This window comes from Rhinolophus sinicus, chromosome 1 (assembly GCF_057876585.1).
Source record: "Rhinolophus sinicus isolate RSI-liver-muscle chromosome 1, RSI-T2T, whole genome shotgun sequence".
Taxonomy (NCBI): domain Eukaryota; kingdom Metazoa; phylum Chordata; class Mammalia; order Chiroptera; family Rhinolophidae; genus Rhinolophus; species Rhinolophus sinicus.
The window spans coordinates 113,210,757-113,234,808 of NC_142501.1; the positions used below are offsets into that span (position 1 = coordinate 113,210,757).

At 39.5% G+C, this 24,052-nt stretch overlaps 2 protein-coding genes across 2 annotated transcripts in view; both read right to left on the reverse strand.

Moving 5' to 3' along the window:
- The window catches only part of LOC148759197 (uncharacterized), a 160,375-nt gene that overhangs the window by 28,741 nt on the left and 107,582 nt on the right, over positions 1-24,052 (reverse strand). The window lies entirely within an intron of this gene.
- Positions 22,605-24,052, reverse strand: part of LOC148759199 (uncharacterized) — a 41,989-nt gene continuing 40,541 nt past the window's right edge. The window contains exon 8 of the mRNA XM_088793601.1: positions 22,605-22,746. Coding sequence (XP_088649727.1) covers positions 22,605-22,746 — 142 coding nt within the window. The remainder of the gene's footprint in view (positions 22,747-24,052) is intronic.

Sequence of the window (24,052 nt, forward strand, 5' to 3'; positions counted from 1 at the left end):
AAAATGGCAATATCTACATACCTACAAATAGTTAGTGCAAATGTAAATAAGTTAAATGCTCCAGTCAAGACATAAGGTGGCTGAATAGTTAAGAATACAAGACCCATATATATATGACATCAAACTAAAAAATTTTTGCACAGCAAAGGAAACCATTTACAATATGAAATCACGACCGGATGAATGGAGAAGATATTTGCCAATGATATATCTGAGAAAGGGTTGATATCAAGAATATATAAGGAAGTCATAAAGCTCGGCACCAAAAGACAAACAATGCAATTACAAAATGAGAAGAGCACTTGAATAGACTTTTCTCCAAAGGGGTCACACAGATAGCCAAGAGACATAAGAAAAGATTCTCAGCGTCACTAATCATTAGAGCAATGCAAATTAAAAGCACAATGAGCTATCACCTCACACCTATCAAAATGGCCATCATCAATAATTCAACAAATAACAAGTGTTGGTGAGGATGTGAAGAAAACGGAGCCCTTGTGCACTGTTGCTGAGACTGTAAATCCGGCCAGCCGCAATGGAAACAATATGTAAGTTCCTCAAAACTTTAAAAATAGAACTACCATGTGGGGAAGCAATCCCACGTTGGGTTTTCCTCCACAGAAATCCAAAACACTCATTTGAGAAGACATATGCATTTCTATGGTCGTTGACACATTATTTACATTAATCCAGATAAGGAAGCAACCGAAGTATCCATCATCTTGTATAAAGAAGAAGTGGTACATAGATACAACAAAATACGACTTGGCTGTAACAAAGAATAAAATCTTACCATTTATGACAACGTGGGTGGACCTAGAGGGTATTTTTCCAAGTGAAATAAGTCAGATAGAGAAACACAAACACCACATGATTTCACTTATTGGTGATACGTAAAAAAAATAAATAAACGTAGAAAAGAGAAACAAACTCATAGATGCAGAGAACTAACTGATCCTGGCATGATTCGAGGAGTGTTGGGGGATGCTTGAAAAGGTAAAAGGATTAAGAAGTACACACTGGCAGTTATAAAACAGTCATGTAGCTGTCAAGGACAGCACACAGAATACAGGAAATAACATTGTAATAACTAAGTATGGTGTCAGGGATTCCACACTAATCGGAGCACCAGTTTACACATTATATAAATGCCTAACCACTATGCTGTACACCTGAGGCTGACATCATATTGAATGTCAACTGTAACGGAAATGAAACATTTTACATTTATAAAGAAAACTAAAAACTTTCTGAAATTTGACATTTCACCATATGGTTTAAGAATCTCTGCTTCTAAAACTGGTTATTATTTTATGCAAAACATGTACTCTTCAATTAGATGAAGACATTTAAATATATTCATAATGTACTGATTGAGGACATAGTGGAATCCGTTCGTAATACGGGTTTTGAGATAGAGAACTTGAATTCTCAATTTTCAAAATTACCATTGTTTAAGTCAAAATGATGAACCCAGGATACCTGCAACTAATATAAAATAATATTGAATGTCAGTTGAATATAACTGAAAAAAAAAGAAAAAGAAAAAAGTATAGAGAAAACACTCACGCCTACCAACTATATGATACCAAAATACAAAGTGTAATAAAATAGAACTATATATTATATGCCACATAGTTTTAAAATTGAAATGTACCAGGAAGATTTCATGACTATTACAATAAGTAAATGAATCCATTACAGATTTCGTGTATGCACGAGTATTCTAAAAGTCCCGCTGATGTAATGTAAAATCACAGTAAGATTCCTTACCCTTAACCAAATTGCATATCTCCATCACTGTGGGAAACCTCCCAATAAAATTTTACTATCACTCTATATTTCCCAGCCTCTTCTTTTTTTCATTCCCCATGTTCAATACTTCCTAAAGTGAAGGGGAAAAAAGAAAGAGTGACGTCGTAAAAATGGCAGTGTGAGGTGAGCCTCTTGAAATCTTCCCTGGAATTTACAACAAGTTGAACAACTGAAATTTCACAAAGGACTCCCTGCGCAGAAGACCGGCGAGACTAAGGGCCGCACTACTGCAATAGCCTAAAGGTGGACAAATTGCTCGAGCGGTGGAGGAGGGAGGGGAGAAGTGGGCACACGGGGCCGTGTGGGCTCAGGACGCAGACCTAGCTCGGTGCTCCGAGCTCCCTTCATCCCGGAACTAGTGCAGCTGCAGGAGTGGGAAGAACTTGGACTGCTAGGGCTCTGATTATGGCCCACAGGGCTGAGGGGACAGCATATAACACAGCTGAACCCACTACTAACGGCAGGGACGTCAGAGCAAAGACTGAGGGAAGAAGGCTGAAAACAGTGGTTTAAGCCCTCACTGCCGAGTAAAGAATGGAAGCCTTAGGCACAGAGACTAGCTGCTTCCTCCCTACCCTCCCAGAGCTCGCCCCTTCCCCACCTGTCCAGTGCTAGAAGCAGAACAGTAGCAGTGTCAGATCAAACGAACAGAATATTTGCAGTTCTGAGAACTGTGGTCGGCAGTCAAGGACTCACAGCCCAAGTACTTCCAGCAAAGGGCAGGGAGCTGTGGAAACAGGACTGGCTGAGGTGGTCGTCACCGCCATTGCTCTGGGCCACCTTTCACAACCCACCCCACCCCTGTCCCCACCTATCTGGGCGGATCCCTGCAGGAATGAACACAACTGCTGAAATGCACGGGCTCTGAATCTGGTGCAGGAAGAGCTTTGGAACTTCAGAAGTTCCCCACATCCCCCCACGGAGGCAGTGCCTTATGACCCCAGTGAACTGTTCACAGAGGAAACGCCCGCCTTCCAGGGAATCCCACCACTATGTGAGAAGCCGGAATAGTGCAGAGGAAACATAACACTACAGTGTGAGAGACAATAAAAGGCTGCAGTCGGAGAGAAAATAAAACATTATCCCAACACCGACTGGAAAACAAAAGAAAGACCTCTTTCTATCAACCTGTTGCAGAACTCACTCCTGCAGATGTCTAGGAAGACAAATAATAAATCATCAATTGCCATGCATAACCAAAGCAACAAGACAGCTCAGAAAGAAAATGAAAAGTCTCCAGAAAATAAACTTAAAGATATGGAAATATGTGACTTAAATAACAGAGAAGTCAAGACTGCAGTTCTTGAAAAACTCAACGAGATGCAAGAAAACACAGACAGGCAGTTTAATGAACTCAGAAACATAATCAAAAGAAATGACGAATGAAAGAGACAGTTTAGGTAGTAGAGTTGACCAGGTGGAGGAAAGAATCAGTGACATCGAAGCTAGAAATCTGGAAATGACGAGGATGGAAGGAGAAAGAGACCTGAGACGTGAGACTACAAGACCTTTGTGACTCCATCAGAAAGAGCAATATAAGAATAATGGGCATACCAGAAGGGGAAGAAAGAGAGAAGGGAACAGAGAATATATTCAAACAAATAGTCGATAAGAACTTCCCAAACTTGTGGAAAGAACTGGATCCTTGAATTCAAGAAACAAATAGAACACCTAATGACCTCAAATCCAACAGTCCTTCTCCAACGCACATTGTATTGAAGCTGTCAAAAATCAATGACAAAAAAGAATCCTCAAGGAAGCCAGGAAAAAGAAGACGGTAACCTACAAGTCAGGAGGGAGTGGAACCAAATATGCAAACAATAGACAGAGAGAAATTATGAGACAAGGATAATATATGCAGTAACGGTATCTTTTAGGTATGAAGGAGGAATAAAGACCTTTCCAGACATACAGAAGCTGAGGGAATTTTCTAACACATGACAAGCACTACAAGAAATACCGAAGGAAGCTATTCGACCAGATCAACAGGGACAATTTGTGGCAACCAAAACATAAAAGGGGGGAAAGTAAAGGCCTCAACCGGAATATGCGAATGGAGAAAGTAAGCATGCTGAGAAAATGGAATACTCTAAATATCAAACTTTCTTTCACATAAACTTAATGGTAACCACTCAAAAGAAATTCAGAACTGAAATATATAATGTAATGAAAGAAGAGGAGGGAAAAATCATAGACTACCACCACATAGAAATAAGAGACAACAACAAAAAGGCAAAGAAACAATGGAGACACAGTCTTACCAGAAAAGTAGAGATAGAATGATAGGAAATCCTCACATATCAATAATCACCCTAAATGTAAATGGACTGAACTCACCAACAGAAAGGCACAGAGCAGCTGATTGGATCAAAAAACTAAACCAAATCATATCTGCCTCCAAGAGGCACATCTCAGCTACAAGGACAAACGTAGACTCAAAGTGAAAGGGTGGAAATTGATACGCCAAGCAAATGCTATCCAGAGAAAATCAGGTGTATCCATACTGATATCAGATGAAACAGACTTCAGGATAAAAAAGGTAGTAACAAGAGACAAAGATGAACATTTCATATTGATAAAGGGGACTATACAACAAGAAGACAAAACAGTCATCGATATTTATGCCCCCAATCAGGGAGCACCGAAATATACCAAGCAACTACTAACAGAACTAAAGGGAGAAATTGACCAAAACACAATTATACTAGGGGACCCAAATCCATCATTGACAGCTATGGATAGATCATCCAAACAGAAAATAAAGAAAGAAATAGCAGCCCTAAATGACACATTACATGAAATAGACATAATTGACATTTATAGAGCACTTTATCCTAAAACATCACACTATACATTTTTTTTCTAGTGTACGGAACATTCTCAAGGATAGATCATCTATTGGGACATAAAACTAGCCTCAGCAAATTTAAGAAGATTGAAATCATACCAAACACATTCTCTGATCACAAGGCTTTGAAATTGGATATCAACTGCAAAAAGGAAGCAGGAAAAACCACAAATACATAGAGACTGAACAACATACTTTTAAAGAACGACCTGGTCAAAGAAGAAATAAGAGGATAGATCAAAGGATACATAGAAGAGTGACATCATAGGAATGGCAGCAGCGAGGTGGTCTCCTTGAGTTCTCCTCCGGAACTTACCACAAATTGAACCCATCAAAGGACTCTGCTCATCACATAGAACAGCTAAGAGACTCGTTCGAGGATTACGTGAAGGTGGGCAAATAGGGCGAGCAGGGGAACACAGAAGGGGGTGGAGTGGCGACCTCAGCCCGCACCTGCAGCTGTGGAGACACAGAGGATCCCAGGACAGAACAGAGACCACAAGAGCCAAGACGTAGGCTCTTTCCCTGCGTCCCACAGCTGATCTCTCCTGCTGAGAGACCAGCATATCCAGCATTTGAGGCAGTAACCTCAGCTGAGACCTCCAGCTGGGCCCTAGGTCAGACAAAGGACCTGATCACAACACCCGGGCCCCTCTGCCCACTCTCCCAATCCTACCCCTGCCTTTCCAGACACTCAAGCTGGCCCCTGAACTGAAGAGTAGTGTCAGATTACAGAGGAGTCATCATACCAATTGCCTTCTCTGACAACAGTGCTATAAAATCAGAAATCAACTACAGGAAAAAAAAGCTGGAAGACACACAAATTCATGGAGCCTGAATTAACATGTTACTAAATAATGAATGGGTTAACTATGAGATCAAGGAAGAAACCAAAACATGTCTCGAGACAAACGAAAATCAAAACACGACAGACCAAATCTATGGGATCCAGCGAAAGCAGTCCTAAGACGGAAATTCACAGCATTGCAGGCCTACATAGAGAAACAAAAAAAATCACTAACCAACAGCTTACCTTCACACTTAAGGGATCTGGAAAAAGAACAGCAAAATAACCACAAAGGGAGTATAAGGAGGGAGATAATAAAGGTCAGAGCAGAAATCAATGAAATAGACACCAGAAAACAATAAAAAACATCAATGAAGCCAAGAGTTGGTTTTTGAGAAAATAAACAAAGTCAACAAACCTTTAGCCAGGCTCATCAGAGAGAGAGAGAGAGAGAGAGAGAGAGAGAACCCAAATTAATAAAATCAGAAATGAAAGAGGAAAAGTGACAACAGACACATAGAAATACAAAAATATTTAAGAAATTACTATAAGCATCTATATGCCAACAAATTAGACAATCTGTTAGAAACGGAAAATTTTCTAGAAGCATACAACCTTCCAAGGCTAACTCAAGAAGAAACGGAAAACCTGAAGAGACTGATTACCACCACAGAAGTTGAGTCAGGAATCAACAAGTTCCCAACAAACAAAAGCTCTGGACCAGATGGCTTTACAGGTGAATTTTACAAAACATGCAAAAAAGAATTATCCCCCATTCTCCTCAAGCTATTCCAAAAAATTCAGAAGGAGGGAAGGCTCCCAAACACTTTTTACGAGGCCACTATCACTCTGATCCCCAAATCAGACAGACACTACAAAAAAGAAACAAAAGAACTATAGGCCGATATCTCTAATGAACATAGATGCAAAAACCCTCTACACAGAATTAAGCAATATCACTGAACAGAATTAAGCAATACATTAAAAACATTATACACCATGATCAAGGGGGATTCATTCCTGGTATGCAAGGATGGTTCAACATCTGCAAATCAATTAATGTGATACACCACATTAACAAAATGAAAAATAAAAATCATATGATCATATCGATTAGATGCAGAAAAAGCATTTGACAAAATCCAGCAGTCATTTACAATAAAAACGTTTAAGAAAATGGGAATAGAGAGACCACATCTCAGCATAATAAAGGCCATATATGATAAGCCCACAGCTAACATCACACTCAATGGGGAAAAGCTAAAACATTCCCCTTAAGATCAGGAACAAGGCAAGGTTGCCCACTTTCTCCACTTCTATTCAACATAGTGCTGGAAGTTCTAGCCACAGCAATCAGACAAGAAAAAGAAATAAAAGGCATCCAAATTGGTAAGGAGGAAGTAAAATTGTCATTATATGCAGATGACATGATACAATATATAGAGAACCCTAAAGAATCCACCAGAAAACTATTAGAACTGATAAACGAATTTAGTAAAGTAGCAGGATACAAAATTAATATTCAGAAATCAGTTGCGTGTGTATATACCAATAATAAAATATCAGGAGGAGAAATTAAGAAAAGAATCCCATTTACAATTGCTTCAAAGACTATAAAATACCTGGGAATAAATTTAACGAAAGAAGTAAAAGATCTGTACTCAGGAAATTATAAGACACTGAAGAAAGAAATGAAAGAGGATACAAATAGATGGAAGCACATACCATGCTCATGGATAGGAAGAATTAATAGAGTTAAAATGTCCATACTGCCTAAGGCAATATACGGATTCAATGCGATTTCTATCAAATTACCAAGGATGGTTTCCACAGGAATGGAGCATATAATCCTAAAATTTATATGGCACCACAAAAGATCCCGGATAGCCTCGGCAATCTTGAGAAATAAAAACAAAGTGGGAGGTATTACGATACCTGACATCAAATTATACTACAAGGCTACAGTAATCGAAACAGCGTGGTTCTGGTGTAAAAACAGACACATTGATCAATGGAACACAATAGAGAGCCCAGCAATAAATCCATGCCTATATGGCCATTCAATCTACGGCAATGGAAGCAAGAATTTACGGTGGGGTAAAGACAGTCTATTCGATAAATGGTGTTGGCGAAACCTGGACAGGCACGTGCAAAAAAATGAAGCTTGACCACTGCCTTACACCATATACAAGAATAAATTCAAAACGCATTAAAGACATAAGTGTAAGATCTGAGACCATAAAATTCCTAGAAGAAAACATAGGAAGAAACTTTACAGACGTTACCTGGAGTAAGATTTTTACTGATATATCCCCTCGGGCAAGGGAAGTAAGAGAAAAAATAAACATGTGGGATCACATCAAACTAAAAAGTTTTTTTCACAGCAAAGGAAACCATCACTAAAACAAAGAGGGATCCTACTGAATGGAGAAGATATTTGCCAATGGCATATCCCATAGGGGTTAATATCTCAAATTTATAAAAAACTCTCTCAACTCAACTCCAAAAAAACAAACAACCCAATTAAAAAATGGTCAGAGCACATGAAAAGTCATTTTTCTAAAAAGGACATAAGATGGGAAACAGACATATGAAAAAATGCTCCACTTCACCAATCATTAGAGAAATGCAAATAAAAACTGCAATGAGATACCACCTCACCCAAGTCAAAATGGCCGTCATCAACAAATCAACAAAGAACAAGTACTGGCGAGGACGTGGAGAATAGGGAACCCTCGTGCTTTGTTGGTGGGATTGCAGATTGGTGCGGCCACTATGGAAAACAGTACGGAGGTATCTCAAAAATCTGAGAATGGAACTACCATATGATCCAGCAATTCCACTCCTAGGTATCTACCCGGAGAAATCTAAAACTCTAATTCAAAAAAATTTATACACCCTTATGTTTACTGCAGCACTATACACTATAACCAAGACATGGAAACAACCGAAATGCCCATCGGTAGACGACTGGATTAAGAAACTGTGGTACAGTTATACAATGGAGTAGTATGCAGCCATAAAGAAGAATGGAATCTTACCATGCGACAATATGGATGGACCCAGAGAACATTATGTTAAGTGAAATAAGTCAGACAGAGAAAGACAAATACCATATGATCTCACTTATATGTGGAATCTAAAGACAAGAATAAATGAATGAACTAATCAGAAACAGTCTCAAACACATAGAGGAAAAACTGAGGGTTGCTAGATGGGGGGTGGGGATAAGGGGGAAAGTGAGGGGATTAGAATGCACAGTTGGTAACCACAAGAGTGCCACGGGGATACGAGAGTCAATTTGGGGAATGAAATCAATAATTTCGGCCAATCGAATGCAACAATGTGTTAAAAAGATTAGTCATCATGACCAAGCAGATTCATCCCAGGTGCACAACGATGGTTAAACGTTCGGAAATCCATCAATGTGATTCATCCCGTAAACAAAATAAAAGACAAAAATCACATGATTATATCAATTGATGCAGAAAAAGCGTTTGACAAGCTACAACATCCATTTGTGATTAGAACACTTAATAAATAGGTATAGAGGGACACTACCTTAACATAATAAAGGCTATATATGACAAACCCTCAGCTAATCTCATAATTAATGGTGAAAAACTGAAACCCTTTTCTCTACGTTCAGGAACACAACAGAGCTGTACCCTATCACCTCTGCTTTTCAACAGTGTTGGAAGTCCTCGCCAGAGCGATCAGGCAAGACAAATAAATAAAAGGCATCCAAATTGGGAAAGAAGAAGTTAAATTGTCAATCTTTGTAGATGTATACATAGAAAAGCCTAAAACTCCACCAAAAAGCTATTAAAAACAATCAATGAATACAGTAAATAAAGTTGCCGGCTACAAAATCAACGTACAAAAGTCCATTGCATTCCTATATACTAACAATGAAATCTCAGAAAAAGAAAGGAAAAGAACCAATTCCTTTTGCAATTGCAACAAAAGGAATCAAATACCTAGGAATAAACTTAACCAAGGAAGTGAAAGACCTACATGCTGAAATCTATAAGACATTTTTAAAAGAAATTGAAGAAGACACAAAGAAATGGAAAGACATTCCATGCTCATGGATTGGAACAATCTACATAATTAAAAATGGCCGTATTACCAAAGCAATATACAGATTTAATGCAATCTCCATCAAAATCCCAATACCACCTTTTAAAGAAATAGAACAAAAAAATCATCAGATTTGTATGGAACCACAAAAGACATAAATGGCCAAAGGAATCCTAAGCAAAAAGACCAACGCCGGAGGTATCACACTCCCTGACTTGAGCTCGTACTACAGGGCAACAATAATCAAAACGGCATGGTATGGGCAGAAAAACAGACACATACCAGTGGAATAGAATTGAGATCCCAGAAATAAACCCACATAAACATGGACAGATAATTTTTGACAAAGAAGCAAAAAAGCATACAATGGAGAAAAGACAGCCCCTTCAATAAATGGTGCTGCTAGAATTGGAAAACCACGTGCAAAAGAATGAAACGGGGCTGCTATCTGTCACCATGTACCACAATTAACTCAAAATGGATCAAAGACTTAAGCATAAAACCTGAAATAATACACTGCATAGAAGAAAACATAGGTACTAAACTTGTGGACCTTGGGTTCAAAAGCATTTTATGAATTTGACTCCATAGGCAAGGGAAGTAAAAGCTAAAATAAACAAATGGGACTATATCAAACTTAAAAGCTTCTGAACAGCAAAAGAAACCATCGACAAAATAAAGAGGCAACCAACTGAATGGGAGAAGATTTTTGCCAACAGTGCCTCTGATAAGGGGCTAATATCCAAAATATACAAAGAACTCATGCAACTCAACAACAAAAAAACAAACAACCCAACTGAAAAATGGGTAGAGGACCTGAAGAGACATTTCTCCCAAGAGGACATACAAATCGCAAATAGACATATGAAAAAAATGCTCAACATTACTAATCATCAGAGAAATGCAAATAAAACCACAATGAGATATCACCTCACCTAGTTTGAATGGTTATGTTCAACAAGACAAATAGTAACAAGTGTTGGAGAGGCTGTGGAGAAAAAGGAACCCTCATACACTGTTGGTGGGAATGCAGACTGGTGCAGCCGCTATGGAGGGCAGTGTGGAGGTTCCCCAAAAAGTTACGAATAGAATTACCATATGGCCCAGCAATCCCTCTCCTGGGTATCTACGCCAAAAATCTGCAAGCATTTATCCATAAAGACAAGTGTGCTCCAATGTTCATTGCAGCTTTACTTATGGTGGCCAAGACATGGAAACAACCAAAATGTCCTTCGATGGATGAATGGATAAAGAAGTTGTGGTACATATAAATAATGGAATGCTATTGGGTGGTAAGAAAAGATGAAATAGGACCATTGGTAAATGGGGTTTAATATGTGGTGATGGAAAGAGAACTGACTCTGGCTGGTGAACACACAATGTGAGATATAGATAATGTATTACAGAATTGTACATCTGAAATCCATGTAACTTTACTAACAATTGCGCCCCAATAAATTTTAATTTAAAGGAAAAAAAAAACCCTCGAATGGTGATATTTTATAAAACGGTTCACAGTGACAAATTTTCCATTACAAACATAAAACAATGATAGTTGGAACACTACTAAATTTTACAAGTAAATGCTAAAAAACTAAATTCAGAGTAAAAAAGTTAATTTCACAAAGGAGCACTTTACCTTGGTATCAACATCGACGAGCCGTTCCGCTGATACAGACCAGGAATCATTCTTGCAAGTTTCGCGGGAAACACTTTAGGGTCAAGACACACAACAAAAACAAGTGAGTTCATTTCTTGACAAAATCAACAACAACAAAGGGCGTAAAAGGTCAGCTATCTGCATATGAAATGAAGTTTCTTGATATGATTAAAATTTGTATGATGTGCTAGAAAAGCTATTAGTTACCTATTTCTGCCTCCACCACTCCCAACTCATGCAATATTTAATGAAGATACACTCTAAGTTTCTGTAACAAAGAATGACAGCCAATATGTTGGCAACACGTGAGAGTACCTTGTTTTCACCAAAAGTCCTGAAGGCTGAATTGAAACGCAACTAATAGCTGACATAACTGGAACCTGAACTGGGACAAAAGCGAGGACCTAAATCAAGGTAGAAAGATACACTGACCCTTCTCCATGGTCTGTCCCTGGTTCAAAGATTAATCTGCGTCAGTCAAAAATGGCAGTCTTGCTTTAACGTAGAAAGCAGTTATTAAATCGCGCCATTCATTCCTTTCACCCTGAAATACTACAATCAGTTCCCTGAAATGTGTGAAATATTTGCAAGTTACACGTACAACAGTCAAAGAACAAATATGTATGTTCTTAGCCTCCCCACTCCCAGACCACTTGTCCTCACAGCTTCCTGGCAATCTCCAACCTCCAAAACTTCAGCCTACGAAAGCACAGACTCCTGAAACAAGGATGGGCTCAAATGACCCACAGTAGGAGTTCTCCATTTCCCTGTTCCTGGAAAATAAGCTAAATGGAGCCTCGGTCATCCAGTCCTAACACAGGCATGTTACCACCGACCCAACTCCATTACTGTTTTCACAATCAGTCCTATCTCTGCCCAACCCTCCATATCCATGGGAAGGACATTAGCACATTGGGAAAAGAGGTGGAGGTGACGAGACACCTGCCTTGGGCGAGTGATCTATGTAGTTCAGCAATCTCCAGTGCCTTAGCACTCGAGGGACATAAGCCCCCTAGGTAAGCTGGGGTGCAGGTGGATGATTCCACATTCCTACTTGCTATTAAGAGAATGTTTCCAAGGGCTCAAATTAGTATAATGTGTTTTGATACAAAACTTACATTTTGCTACTTTTCCAATTTAGCAAACAAAAGCAGCAAGATTTTCAGGACGCTCTTGCACCCCTTATTTTAATCTGCTTTTTTAGACGATTACCAACATCCTGTGTCCTTCCTTCTTGTAATTTCTCTTTACCTTGTCATACCCTACTATTCTGATCTCTTTTCCCTTATCTGATCTCTAATCTCTGCTCTAAAAGCCTTATTCCTATCCCAACCTGTGTTGTTCCTCTTGAAACTTGGATTCAACTGCTAATTCCATTCTTATCTTCTTCCACTGCAGTCACTAGACCTTTCCATTATTAAAACACTCACCCAAATGATGATAAAGAAGGAAGTGTACTGGGCTTAGACACCTACACTTAATCTCATTTCATCACTCACTGTACTCAAATAAGTCACATAATCTCTTTGAGTTCAAACTCATGTGATCAACCACTTGACCAAAACATTAACGGCAGCATGAAGTACTAGGGGGTATTTGAATAATTAATTGCTAACATCCCTTCAACACCTGGAATTCTATGGACTTTTGATTCTGTCTAGAAAAATGGAGAACACTTAGCTGGCAGAAGTGGAAAAAAGTAACAGAACAGCAAAAAAAAAAAAACCCTGAGAAAAGCAGAGACACAGGTAAAAAATCAAGAAAAGTCATGGAAGAAGGAAGAAAGAGTCTGGAAAAAAGGAAAGAACTTCCAAGAACAAGGGAAAGGTATCAGCCAGAAGAGAAACACAGGCTGAGACATCAGTAAGTAGAGAAATCAATTGGAAATATCATCTCAATTTGTGCTGCAGTAATGCAACATGATCTATACACACATGTTCTTCACTTACAGAACAACGATTCGTCCCAAGAAGGCTACATCGCATTATACCTGAAAACACCTGCCTGATTAGGTCTTGCTTATGCACAACCTGTGGTTCTGTGGCCACAGCGAACTGAGATCTGCCTTCAACACTGATGGTGAAAACAAGGTTCTCGAGACTGCTGCAATTGTGGAGTACATTAACACAAGAGCTTGCGCTCACTGGGCTTGGGAGGACACTTCTCAATCAGTGTTAACACGTCACTAAACGGGACTCTCTGAGTCCACCTGACTTGCACCTGAACCTTGAATCCAGACCCGTCCAGGCACTTCTCAGTACAGGCTGAGGGACAAGAGAAGGGGCTTGGGAAGCCAAGCAGGCCGAAGGTCACATCACGGGTCAGCCACTTGTAACTATGGTACAGGGGTCAACTAATCCACCTCCCGGAACACACACGTCTAATGAATAAAAACCAGGCCGAACAGCACAGCTCCTTTGCGAAGTTACTGTGCCGACGACCTGAGAGAACCAATGTTAGGCACATAGTACAGGGCCTAATCCAGAGCAGAACACTCATTAAAGCTTACTGGCTTCTCTCTGCAGTCTCTTAGTTAACATGCAATTTTAGAAATCCATAAAATCCTACCTCCTCGCATTGTTGCATGTAGAACACTCATCCACTGTTAAAGAAAAAATTCAAATAAAGTGTAAATACACAACAGAAAAACACAGAATTTTGAAAGCGTCAGACTGAAGTGATGTAAAAACATTTCTTTGGGACAACCCCTGAAGGCTATAGTAGAATGAATAGTAATGATACTATTGGTCGGCAATTAATACATGCAGATCCTTTACATTTCTCCTATTTATATGTGTGTATATATATTTATATTTATATGTTCATACATATATACACACACATATATATGTATATGTATGTCCTTATGTATGTTTGTCTGTATTATATATTTATATCAAATGAAAGAAAAATAAACGGGATGTGCAAAAATTTGATAGCTGCAAGTCAAGTGCTACTTACAATGATTGTAATCCTAACCAGACCCATCAGAATGAACGAAAATGGTATCAGTAGTAAAATTAGTATCATAAGCTAACAAGGTCAAATTTAAATAGCATGATGTTTCTGGACTTCCGTCATGAAGAGCAGTTTGAACCCTTTTTTGCTCTTACACAGTACCACTGGTGCCGCTCTTCGGTCAAGGGTATTCAGCTTAGGATGAAACACCCTGTTATTAGCAGCTTAGTCAAGAGGCAGTCTAATTTGCAGCACGGCAAAACATGGAAACAGACTCTTTCCGGCCATCTCTCCAATGTAGGGCAAGTATGAAAGACTTTGTGATTCCAGTTTTATCAAGTACAACCCCTGAGACTGTTTCCCTCATTGCTTGAGAGTCTATCCGGACTCACCTCATAGAGCAGGAAGGTCCAAAGAGTCATTGCTGTATAGCAGCGTGTGATGCCATTTTTCTCATCCCTCACCATAGTGGCAAATGCGTATAGAAATCATGGTTTTTTACCTTGTAAGTCATATATCATCAGATCCTAAGCCAATGAATAACAGCAAACAAACAAAACCCCCCCAAAACAAATAACTATCACTTGTAGTATAATAATGTACACTGATTACAGAGTTCCTTTGGTTTCTAAATTTCTTCATTTCTTCTAAAACTAAAAACATAGCTCTCGTATGAAAAGGCAGTGGTTAACAGAGTAAGTGAAAATGAAACAAAAAATTATATCCAACATGTAGGATGAGTTACCCATGGATATACCAAGAAACTCAACATTCAGAGAAAAACACGTGCTTCCCTATTGACCTGCTGCTCTTTGCTCTCCATCTGATAATGTCCTAGTCACTCTTCTCATGTCCCATTGAAATGCTAGTGCACAATCTGGAAACCTAGGAATCATCTGACTTTCTCTCTCTCCACTATCTTTTTACATTCAATCATCACTAAATCGTATTAACCATAACACTCTCCAGGCTCTGCTTTGTTTTGCCACAGCCACTGCCCTAGTCAAACAGGGGCTCTGAGCAGATGGCTTTCACAGGGGGGGAAAAAATGAAACACCACCTAGTGTTATGGTTACTTCCTAAATGAATAGGATTTATTGTCAGCAAAACAAATGAGAAAGATATAAGCCAGCAAACACCAACATGTTAAATGGAATAAATTAACCTTCCTGACTTTTTTTCTCTCAAAATGGATGGCTGAAAACATCATAGCGCACTGATACTAGTTCAAGGAAGTAAAAGCCTCCTTTGTCTGCCAGTTATTTGTAGGCGCTTTTCTACAAACTAGCCTCTATGTGAGGGGGCCAGCAAACTTCATCCTGCCATCTGCTTTTGTAAATAAAGCTTTACTGTAGCACAGCTTGCCCATTCAGTTGGCCCACGACTGCTTTCACACCATAATGGCAGACGTGAGTAGGTATGACGGAGACCACATGGCCTAAAATCAGGCCCTTTACAGAATAGGCTTGCTGGTCCCTGCTTTATACCACAACCAGAGTGTCCGAATGCCATCTCATCTTTTTCCTAGTCTGCTCAAAACTCTCCCATGATCCCTGCAGTAACCACTGCTGAGTCCCTGCCCACTTGCCATTTCTTCGTCTTCATTCTCACTGGAGAACCACAATGCTCTGTGGATATTTCCTGTCCCAATACACAAAGAGCATGGCCTCTCTCCAGCTCCACAGAGAAAAATGATGATACTAAGCTAATCAGTGACTGCTTTACCACTAACTGGTGTGGGTACCAGCATGTGCCAGACCCCAGCCTGTAAATGTCACGTGGGTCTACTGGCAGCCTCTCAGTTTTCTTTCTATTAAAAGAATCACACAGCTGGACATCACTGTTTATCATGGCTTGTGGCAAATCAAAACCACAGTGCAATACCTCCTCATGACTGTCAGATGGCTATCATCAAAATGGTCCCATATAACAAATGGTGGCGAGGAAGTGGAGGAAAGGGAAAACCGAGCCTGCACTGTTTTTGGATTTGTAAATTGTTATAGCCACTGTGGGAAACAGTAAGGAGATGCCTCAAAAAGTTACAAATAGAACTGCCATGAGATCTTGCAATTCTACATCTGGGTATTTGTCCAAAGAAAACCAAAACACTAAATTGAAAAGATATCTCCACCTCTATGCTCACTGCAGCAGTATATATAGTAGCCAGGATATGGAAGCAACATAGGTGTCCTTCAATAGATGACTGGATGAAGAGGATTTGATATGTGTGTCTGTGGGAGGTGTGTGTGTGTGTGTGTGTGTGTGTGTGTGTGTGTGTATACAGTAATACTATGACTGATATTAGAATAATTAACTCATCCATAATATCATTGATATAATACTAACTCATCCATAAAAGATGAAATCTTGCCCTTTGTAACAATATGGACGTTCCTAGAGGTATTATGTGAAGTGAAAGAAGACAGAGAAAGACAAATACCTTATGATCTCATTTACATGTGGAACCTAAAAAAGCAAAACAAACAAAACAGAAACAGACCGATAGCTAGAAAAAGCTCCTTGACTGTTCCCAGATGAGAGGGAGTTGAAGAGATGAATGAAAAGGAAAGTGAATGAGAAGTACAAACTCCAGTGATGAAATATCTAAGCCACAGGGATGCAGTTAACGGCACAGGGAACATGTCAAAAATATCGCAGTCACTTTGAAGGGTGATAGATGCTTACTAGACATACTGTGGTGATCACGTCACGAGTTATAGCAATGTCAAATCACTATGTTCTACACCTGAACTGATATAATATCGTATGCCAACTATATTTTCATAAAACATAAAAGGAAAATAGAAACCCCTGCAGAAACGCAGTCCTCAGTCTTTGGATATCGTCATGTGAGAATATGATGCTTGGAACCGTTGCTAATTAACCAGCCAGCAAATGGGACCTAAACAAAACACTGACGACCTCACAACTGAAACAGGGAGAACAACAGGGATCCTGATGGCATCACAGACCCACCAAAACCATCCTGGTTCCTCCTGTGGTAACCACTGTTAATTAGGTCACCTATTACCTGCGGCTAAAACATTCTAACTGATATACTTCCCAAGGCCTACAGGATAAGAGCAACTCCTTTGTCTAGAACTAAAGACTTTCCTAAGCTTGCCTTACCTAGGTATTCACCACCTTCTCAACCATTCCCACAGCACGCTTTTCATACCATCAAAACTGAACTGCTCGTAAATCTGCAAAGGTCACTGTGTGTCTTAGCCTATGTCTGCACTTCCTTCTGCCAAACCTGTGATCTTGATTATTCTTCCCTTGCCCAACACGGTCCTTCTGCTCTTTATCTGGCCAACTCCCACTCACGCTGCACACTTCCCTAAAATCCTACCCAGATTTTTACAACCGAAATCGTCAGCATGGACATCGAGTGTCTGGCCCACAAGGTCTGACAATTACGTTCACGAACTCACCCTAGAAAAAGTGCTGCATACCTCACTGCTGAGTATCACTATGGCCACCTTCGAAGGACACCCCTGGGGAAGCTGTGCACTGACGCCAGCACCTCGTCTACTCTGCGAAGCAACTTTGGAACTCTTTTTCTGGAATGGCCATCAGAGCTGTTATCGTGTTACTCTTGATGTCCTGAATGTCTTCAAAATGTCTTTCTTTCCATATTTCCTTTATCTTCGGGTAAAGAAAGAAGTCATTGGGGGCCAGATCAGATGAGTAGGGTGGGTGTGTCAATACAGTTATTTGTTTACTGGCTAAAATCTCTCTCACAGACGGTACCGTGTGAGCTGATGCGTTGCCGTCATGCAACAGCCATGAATAGTGGGCCAAATGTTGAGGTTGTTTTCTTCTAACATTTTCATGCAGTCTTTTCAGAACTTCCCAAAACTAAACATTGTTATCTGTTTGTCCAGTTGGTACAAATCTATCATGAATAATCCCTCTGATATCAAAACAGGTTAGTAAAATTGTTTTGACTCTTGATTTGGACTGACAGAACTTTTTTGGTCGTGGAGAATTGGCTGACTTCCATTGTGCACTTTGATGCTTTGTTTCAGAATCGTAATGGTACACCCATGTTTCATCACCAGCGAAAACACGGCTCAAAACATTGTCTTGACTATCCAAAAGGTCTTGGCAACCTTTGACTCTCCTTTGCTTTTGTTCATCAGTGAGCTCCTTTGGAGCCATTTTTGCACACACCTTTCTCATGCCAAGATTTTCAGTTAAAATTTTCCTGTTTCTCTATCGATGTGTACTTGGTCTGCTATGCTTCTCACAGTCAGCCGATGCATTTGACTCACAATTCGATGAACTTTTGCAATGTTTTCCTCAGTTCTGGTCGTTATTGGCCACCCTGACGTCTCTTCATCAGTGACGCAATCTTTCCCCTCAGAAAAACGTTTAATCCATTTGTACATGGCCGTTTTCTTCACGACATTATCCCCATGAACCTGGACTCACATGTTCCTGATTTGACTTCCACTCTTGCCAAGATTAACAAGAAATTTAATGTTTGATCATAGCTCTAATTCAAGCTCAGACAGCCTCGCAATGGCACACAAAAATATGCAACAACAATAATGAGCGCCACTCAGCAAGACACTGCCACACGTCAACACGAACACAGCTCTGAGACACTGATATACCAAGGTTATGAAACCTTACTGAGCTGTTTGTACAGTGCTGCTAATAATGTAAGTGCACGCTGGCGAGTTCTCGAACTTAATTGTCAGATCTCATACTACACACCCAATAAAAAACAATAATGATAATGATAAGCTCTCAGTGGGCTCTGGCACCTAGTAAGCACTGTGTAACGTATAGTAAATAATAGCAATGACAATGATAAGAACAAGCTCTTGGAGGGTAGGGACTGTGGTTTTAAAACGCTTGTCTTCTGCAACATCAAAATAATACTTAGTACCTAAAAGACACCTGATGCTTACATAGCAAACGGCTGCAGAGGCAAATAAATAAATGAATGAAAAGATTGCCCTTGAAAATTCTGTTTTAAGAAACCCCAGAAATAAACCAGGGACAGCTCTAAAGTATTAGGGGCACATTAAAGATCAAATTCCGTCTCATCTCTGTGTTTCCTATAACTTGCAAAACCACCGACACAAGTGCTTTGATAGAGGTCTACTATGTTTAAGGGGTCCTCGGGCATTTCATGTTGTACAATGCACAAGGTGCCACATCCAGTGAGTAGAATAGCGTTTTTGTCATTGTGAAACTTTTCTGTACTTTTATTATCATCTTTCGAGTCCTAAGTTGGGCTATGGGAACATTTATTGTGATTATCTTTTCACTAATGGCTACAGAGCATCTTGTTCTAGAGAAATTACACTGTCATGACAACTATCCAACGAACAGAAGAAAACAGCTTCTTCTAATGAGGTCAACATGTCTCACTCTGTTTTGACTTATGAGGAAAAAAGGTGATACTAGTGAGAACTTGTTGGCATAGCCACATGGAAAATAACCCATGCTTCTCAGCAAGGCACAGCTTTACTGACTTGCATCAGGAGATACCTTTCAAAAACAGTCTCACTGCGATTCCTTCACACTGGCTAAGTTTTGCAGTTCTTACTGTTTGCCATTTGTTTATGGGACTAGGAAGGTATTGTTGAGTTCCTAGTTTTAGTTACATTATGGTGAGACAAACCACAATGTAATCACAAGAATTCATTCACTACCTGTAAGCCATTTGATGTAAAATTTAAACAAAGGTCCATTTTTAGAACAAGTCCAACTTGTTGCAAGGTGATTGATTATAGAAGAAACATACAACATACTGATTTAAAAATCATTTTTCGTATTTACACAAATATCATATGGGATTGTAGGGGTCATGACTAGATAAATGACTTTCTTTTCACACAATACGCTCTCAGATTTTAAATACCGACAATTCACTTTTATAATAATTCTGAATACTAGACTATTAAGAAAGACATTAACTAAGAAAGAAAAAATATACATGCAATATACACATTTTGCTTTAACAGCTCTTTCAATAGCAAAACTTTCTTAGTCTTACTGTATGTCTGGTAGGACCACAAAGTATACTTCACTATTAGGAGTCTTACCTCGACTGTTATTGTCAGAAGACTTTTTCCATCTCCTCTCTTTTTTGCAATCAGAAATTAGTTTGGCGTCGCTATGTGTAAAAGAGGTGATAATATTACTGTGGTATAACTGACAGGAACACATTTATCAAAACATGGAATTCTTAGAGTATTTCAGGTAATGTCTGAGCTAATATAAAAACTTGAATTATCCCATACGCTTCAATTTTGTAAGTTCTACAGACAAACAAAGAAAAAACAACTCATAGACACAGACAACAGTTCAGTGGCTGTCAGAGAGTAAGTGGAAGAGGGGATAGATAGTAGAAAAGGGTAAAGGGGGTCAAATACATGGTGACAGAAGGAGAACTGACTCTGGGTGGTCAACACACAATGTGATATACAGACAATATATTAAAGAATTGGACATTTGAAACCTATGTAATTTTACTAACCGTTGTCACCCCTATCAACTTAAGTTAAAAAAACAACAACATGGTAAGTTGTACAAAATTTTTCTTAAGCATGTGATTAAAGAAGACAAAAAAGCAAGGTGAACCAGTCATGGTGAGGGCAGAATAGTTCAGTCAGTTAATTAGAATTAGCAGGGGCAAGTGGCGAGAACTGAGAAATCCTAGTTCCATAGTCCACAAGATCCATTGTCGGAGAAGTCACTGCTGTTAGGCTCAGAGTTTTCCTCTACAAACCAAGCAGCTCACTGCCTTATTTTATAGGTTGTCAGAGGATCAAATAGATAATACAACAAAATGGAAGGCAATGGAATAAGTTTTTTTGAGCTTTAGTTTTTGAAATTGTTTTGGAATTCCAAATAAATCTAATGTGTGCTTCTCATAGGTTCTATTTAACATTCAAATGCTGCAGTTTACAGAAAATGTTTTAAATGTTGGTTATTAGCTACTCTTTCTTTGTGGTTTGTAATTCAGTACATCTCAGCTATTATGTAATTTGTAATTAAAGGCATTTAGAAATATGTTACCTCAATAAGTCAGATAACATAATTGCCCCCTATTATCGTAGCTAATCACACCAGTGGCAGAAAACGTATAGAAGTCAAGACCTGGCTTGGACTACTTCTGTCTCATGACTACCTCCTGAAACTCTGAACTATCAGATCTTTCTAACCTTCCTAGGCATCCCCAGTTGACTTGGAAGATATAACACATGCACATTCATGAGGCATGGAAGGGGTGCAGCTAGTCTAACACCAAGTAACCTCCTTTAGATCCAGAGCTTCCTGTTTACTGGCTTCCATGTCAGGCAAAACTTTAAATATTCTGAAACTTGAGGGAGAGTCAAGTCACTTGACAGATTTTCATTATTTTGGAAAACAGATCACTGAGCCTCATCTTAACTAAGGAATCACAGGCAAGTTAGTGCCTGCTACTGTGGGAAAGGCGTTACGGGACCTTCCAGGACCTAAAGAAAGATACTCCATGGGATAGCAAGTGGCCTTGGCGTACAGATCTGGTAACAAAGGAGAAAGGAAAGTCTGATCTTTTCCTGCAGCATTACTGGCACCTCTCTGACAGCTCAGAATGTTCCAACTAACATGTGCTAGCAGAAGACAAAACAAGACACTCAAAAGGGTAAGTCATCATGAGGTCTGGGCTAAGATGTGGGCCCCGCATAGTTTTGTTTTTCAGTGTTGGGGAAGGGTGTGTGTGGCTAAAGCTAGAAGTCCAAGCTCCCGGGACAGGGTGCTGGTGCTCTGGAATAGGGGCTGAGAATGTAAACAAACACATGCGTGTCAAGTAAAAAATATCGTCACTTGGAAGTCCAAGTGTGGAAAACCACGAACACCGAGGACTCGGGATCAGCAAGGGCACCTGGGAGCACAGGTAGTCATGACGACAGGACCCGTTGCTACAGCAAGCCTGCAGCAACACAATCAATGGAAACCAATGAATGACCAGAATGACCTTCGTTCCCTCTCCATCTGACTTGTGAAAGAGGATGGTCCCCCTTGGACTTAGGGAACACTTTGGCTTCTTGAAAATTTCAAGGGGGAGAGCATAGCCGATAGCCTCCAGAAAATAGAGAATTTCCTGCTAAACTGTACATTTTACACCCCCAAATAACTAGTTGAAAAAGTCAGAGAAGAGACATTATTGGTACCTGACACACAGGGGTTATGCTTGGAATGAAATGGAGAATGTTGGGATCCCTAGAGATAAAGGTCTTCAAAGTTCTGGGATAAGGAATCTGTCCCTTTGCTACGTCTTCCACGTCTGACCGTTTGTTTGGTTTCTGGCTGAGGATATCTACTAACTCACTGCCATGCCCCCACTGCCTGAACCCAGTTATGAAGTCTCACCTGTTACCTAAGAAGTAACAGTTAAAGTATTTGGAAGTTCAGTTTTGTGATAATTAGCATGTCAATGTAAACACTTACTCCTTCAAACCTTTAGATAAAGCATATTCTTCTGCAGTGAATCCAAAGTCATCTTGAGCAAAGACATCTGCACCTGCCTGAAGCAGCAGCCGGACTATATTTGAGGATTTAGCCTTTACAGCAAGCATGAGGGCTGTTCTGAAATAACAGACAGACAACTTCACCCTTAGGAACTGTAAGTTACCTAAACAGCAACATTGAGAGACTCTACCAAGTGCAATATATTGCTTATCTGTATAGAATTGACCATTTACATGCTTAAGTGTTCATCTTTGTAAATTATGTCCAAAGCTAAAATGAAGGCACATGAAAACAACAAAAACAAAAAGCCTCTTGCCCCACTTGGGTACTACCTAGAAGTTGCTAATTTAAAGTTCTTTAATAGACAAGTCACTCTGCTGAGGTCACTTATCTGAAGTAGGTGAAGATTTCAATGAAGAATTTCCCGTTTCTTCCTTAGTCTTATATACGTTACATCCAAAGTCAGCTAGAAGTCAGGTAAATTAAAGCTAGTTGGCAGGCTCAAAACAATAGTATTAATAATAATTCTAGCAATCATTGTCATCATTGAAGTTAATGGTGCGCATAAGCACGTGCTGGGCACCGAATTACACGCCAGGTCGTGACACACGACCATCCTCGAAGGAGATATGATTTTCCTCGTTTCCACATCGGGAAACATGTGTGGTGATGACAGTAATGTTCCCATGGTCACACACGTGACACGTAGGAAAGCTGAGCATTGAACCCAGTCCTGAGTGAACTGAAAGCCCATCTCTTTTTTTATCACCCATCCATGACTTGTTTCATTAAAGAAGAAGTTTATTCAGTTAATGTTGTCTTTCTCCCTTCTACCCACACCAATTAAAAATGATAAAACAAAAACACATCAAAATAGACTAGAAATGAAAAAGGATAAAAACGGAGGAACATCTGGTAGTAGCAATTCACAGTCACTTAGGGAAATCCCTATGACATCAGCATTCCTTGAAGAAAACAATTTCAAGCAGAGTCATCCAAACAACAAAATCAACTCCTATTTACCTTTAACGTGCATCTTTTAAGGAAAACTGAATACGCGGCAGAGGTTAAAAAAACTGTCAGAGAGACTAAATCCCATATTGTGTCATAAACTAAGTCAGACCCCATACTACACAAAACTAGTAAAATTACAGTGAAAACCCTTTAGCTAATATAATACCACGTGACCCCAAACTGCAATGACAAATGACATCAGTCGGTATCATAAAGGAATATGAATCCTGCAGGATACGGTTCTTCCAGTTCACCAGTCAGAATAATTGCTTTTCTACCTAACGGACGATGTGCTGATATTTTTCACTTTGTAATCATAGGTTAATCCTCTTCTTATTAATCTTTCTGACTTGAGTAACTGTTACCGCTCTAAAACAGTTCTAAGTTTAAAAACAAAAGAACAAACCAC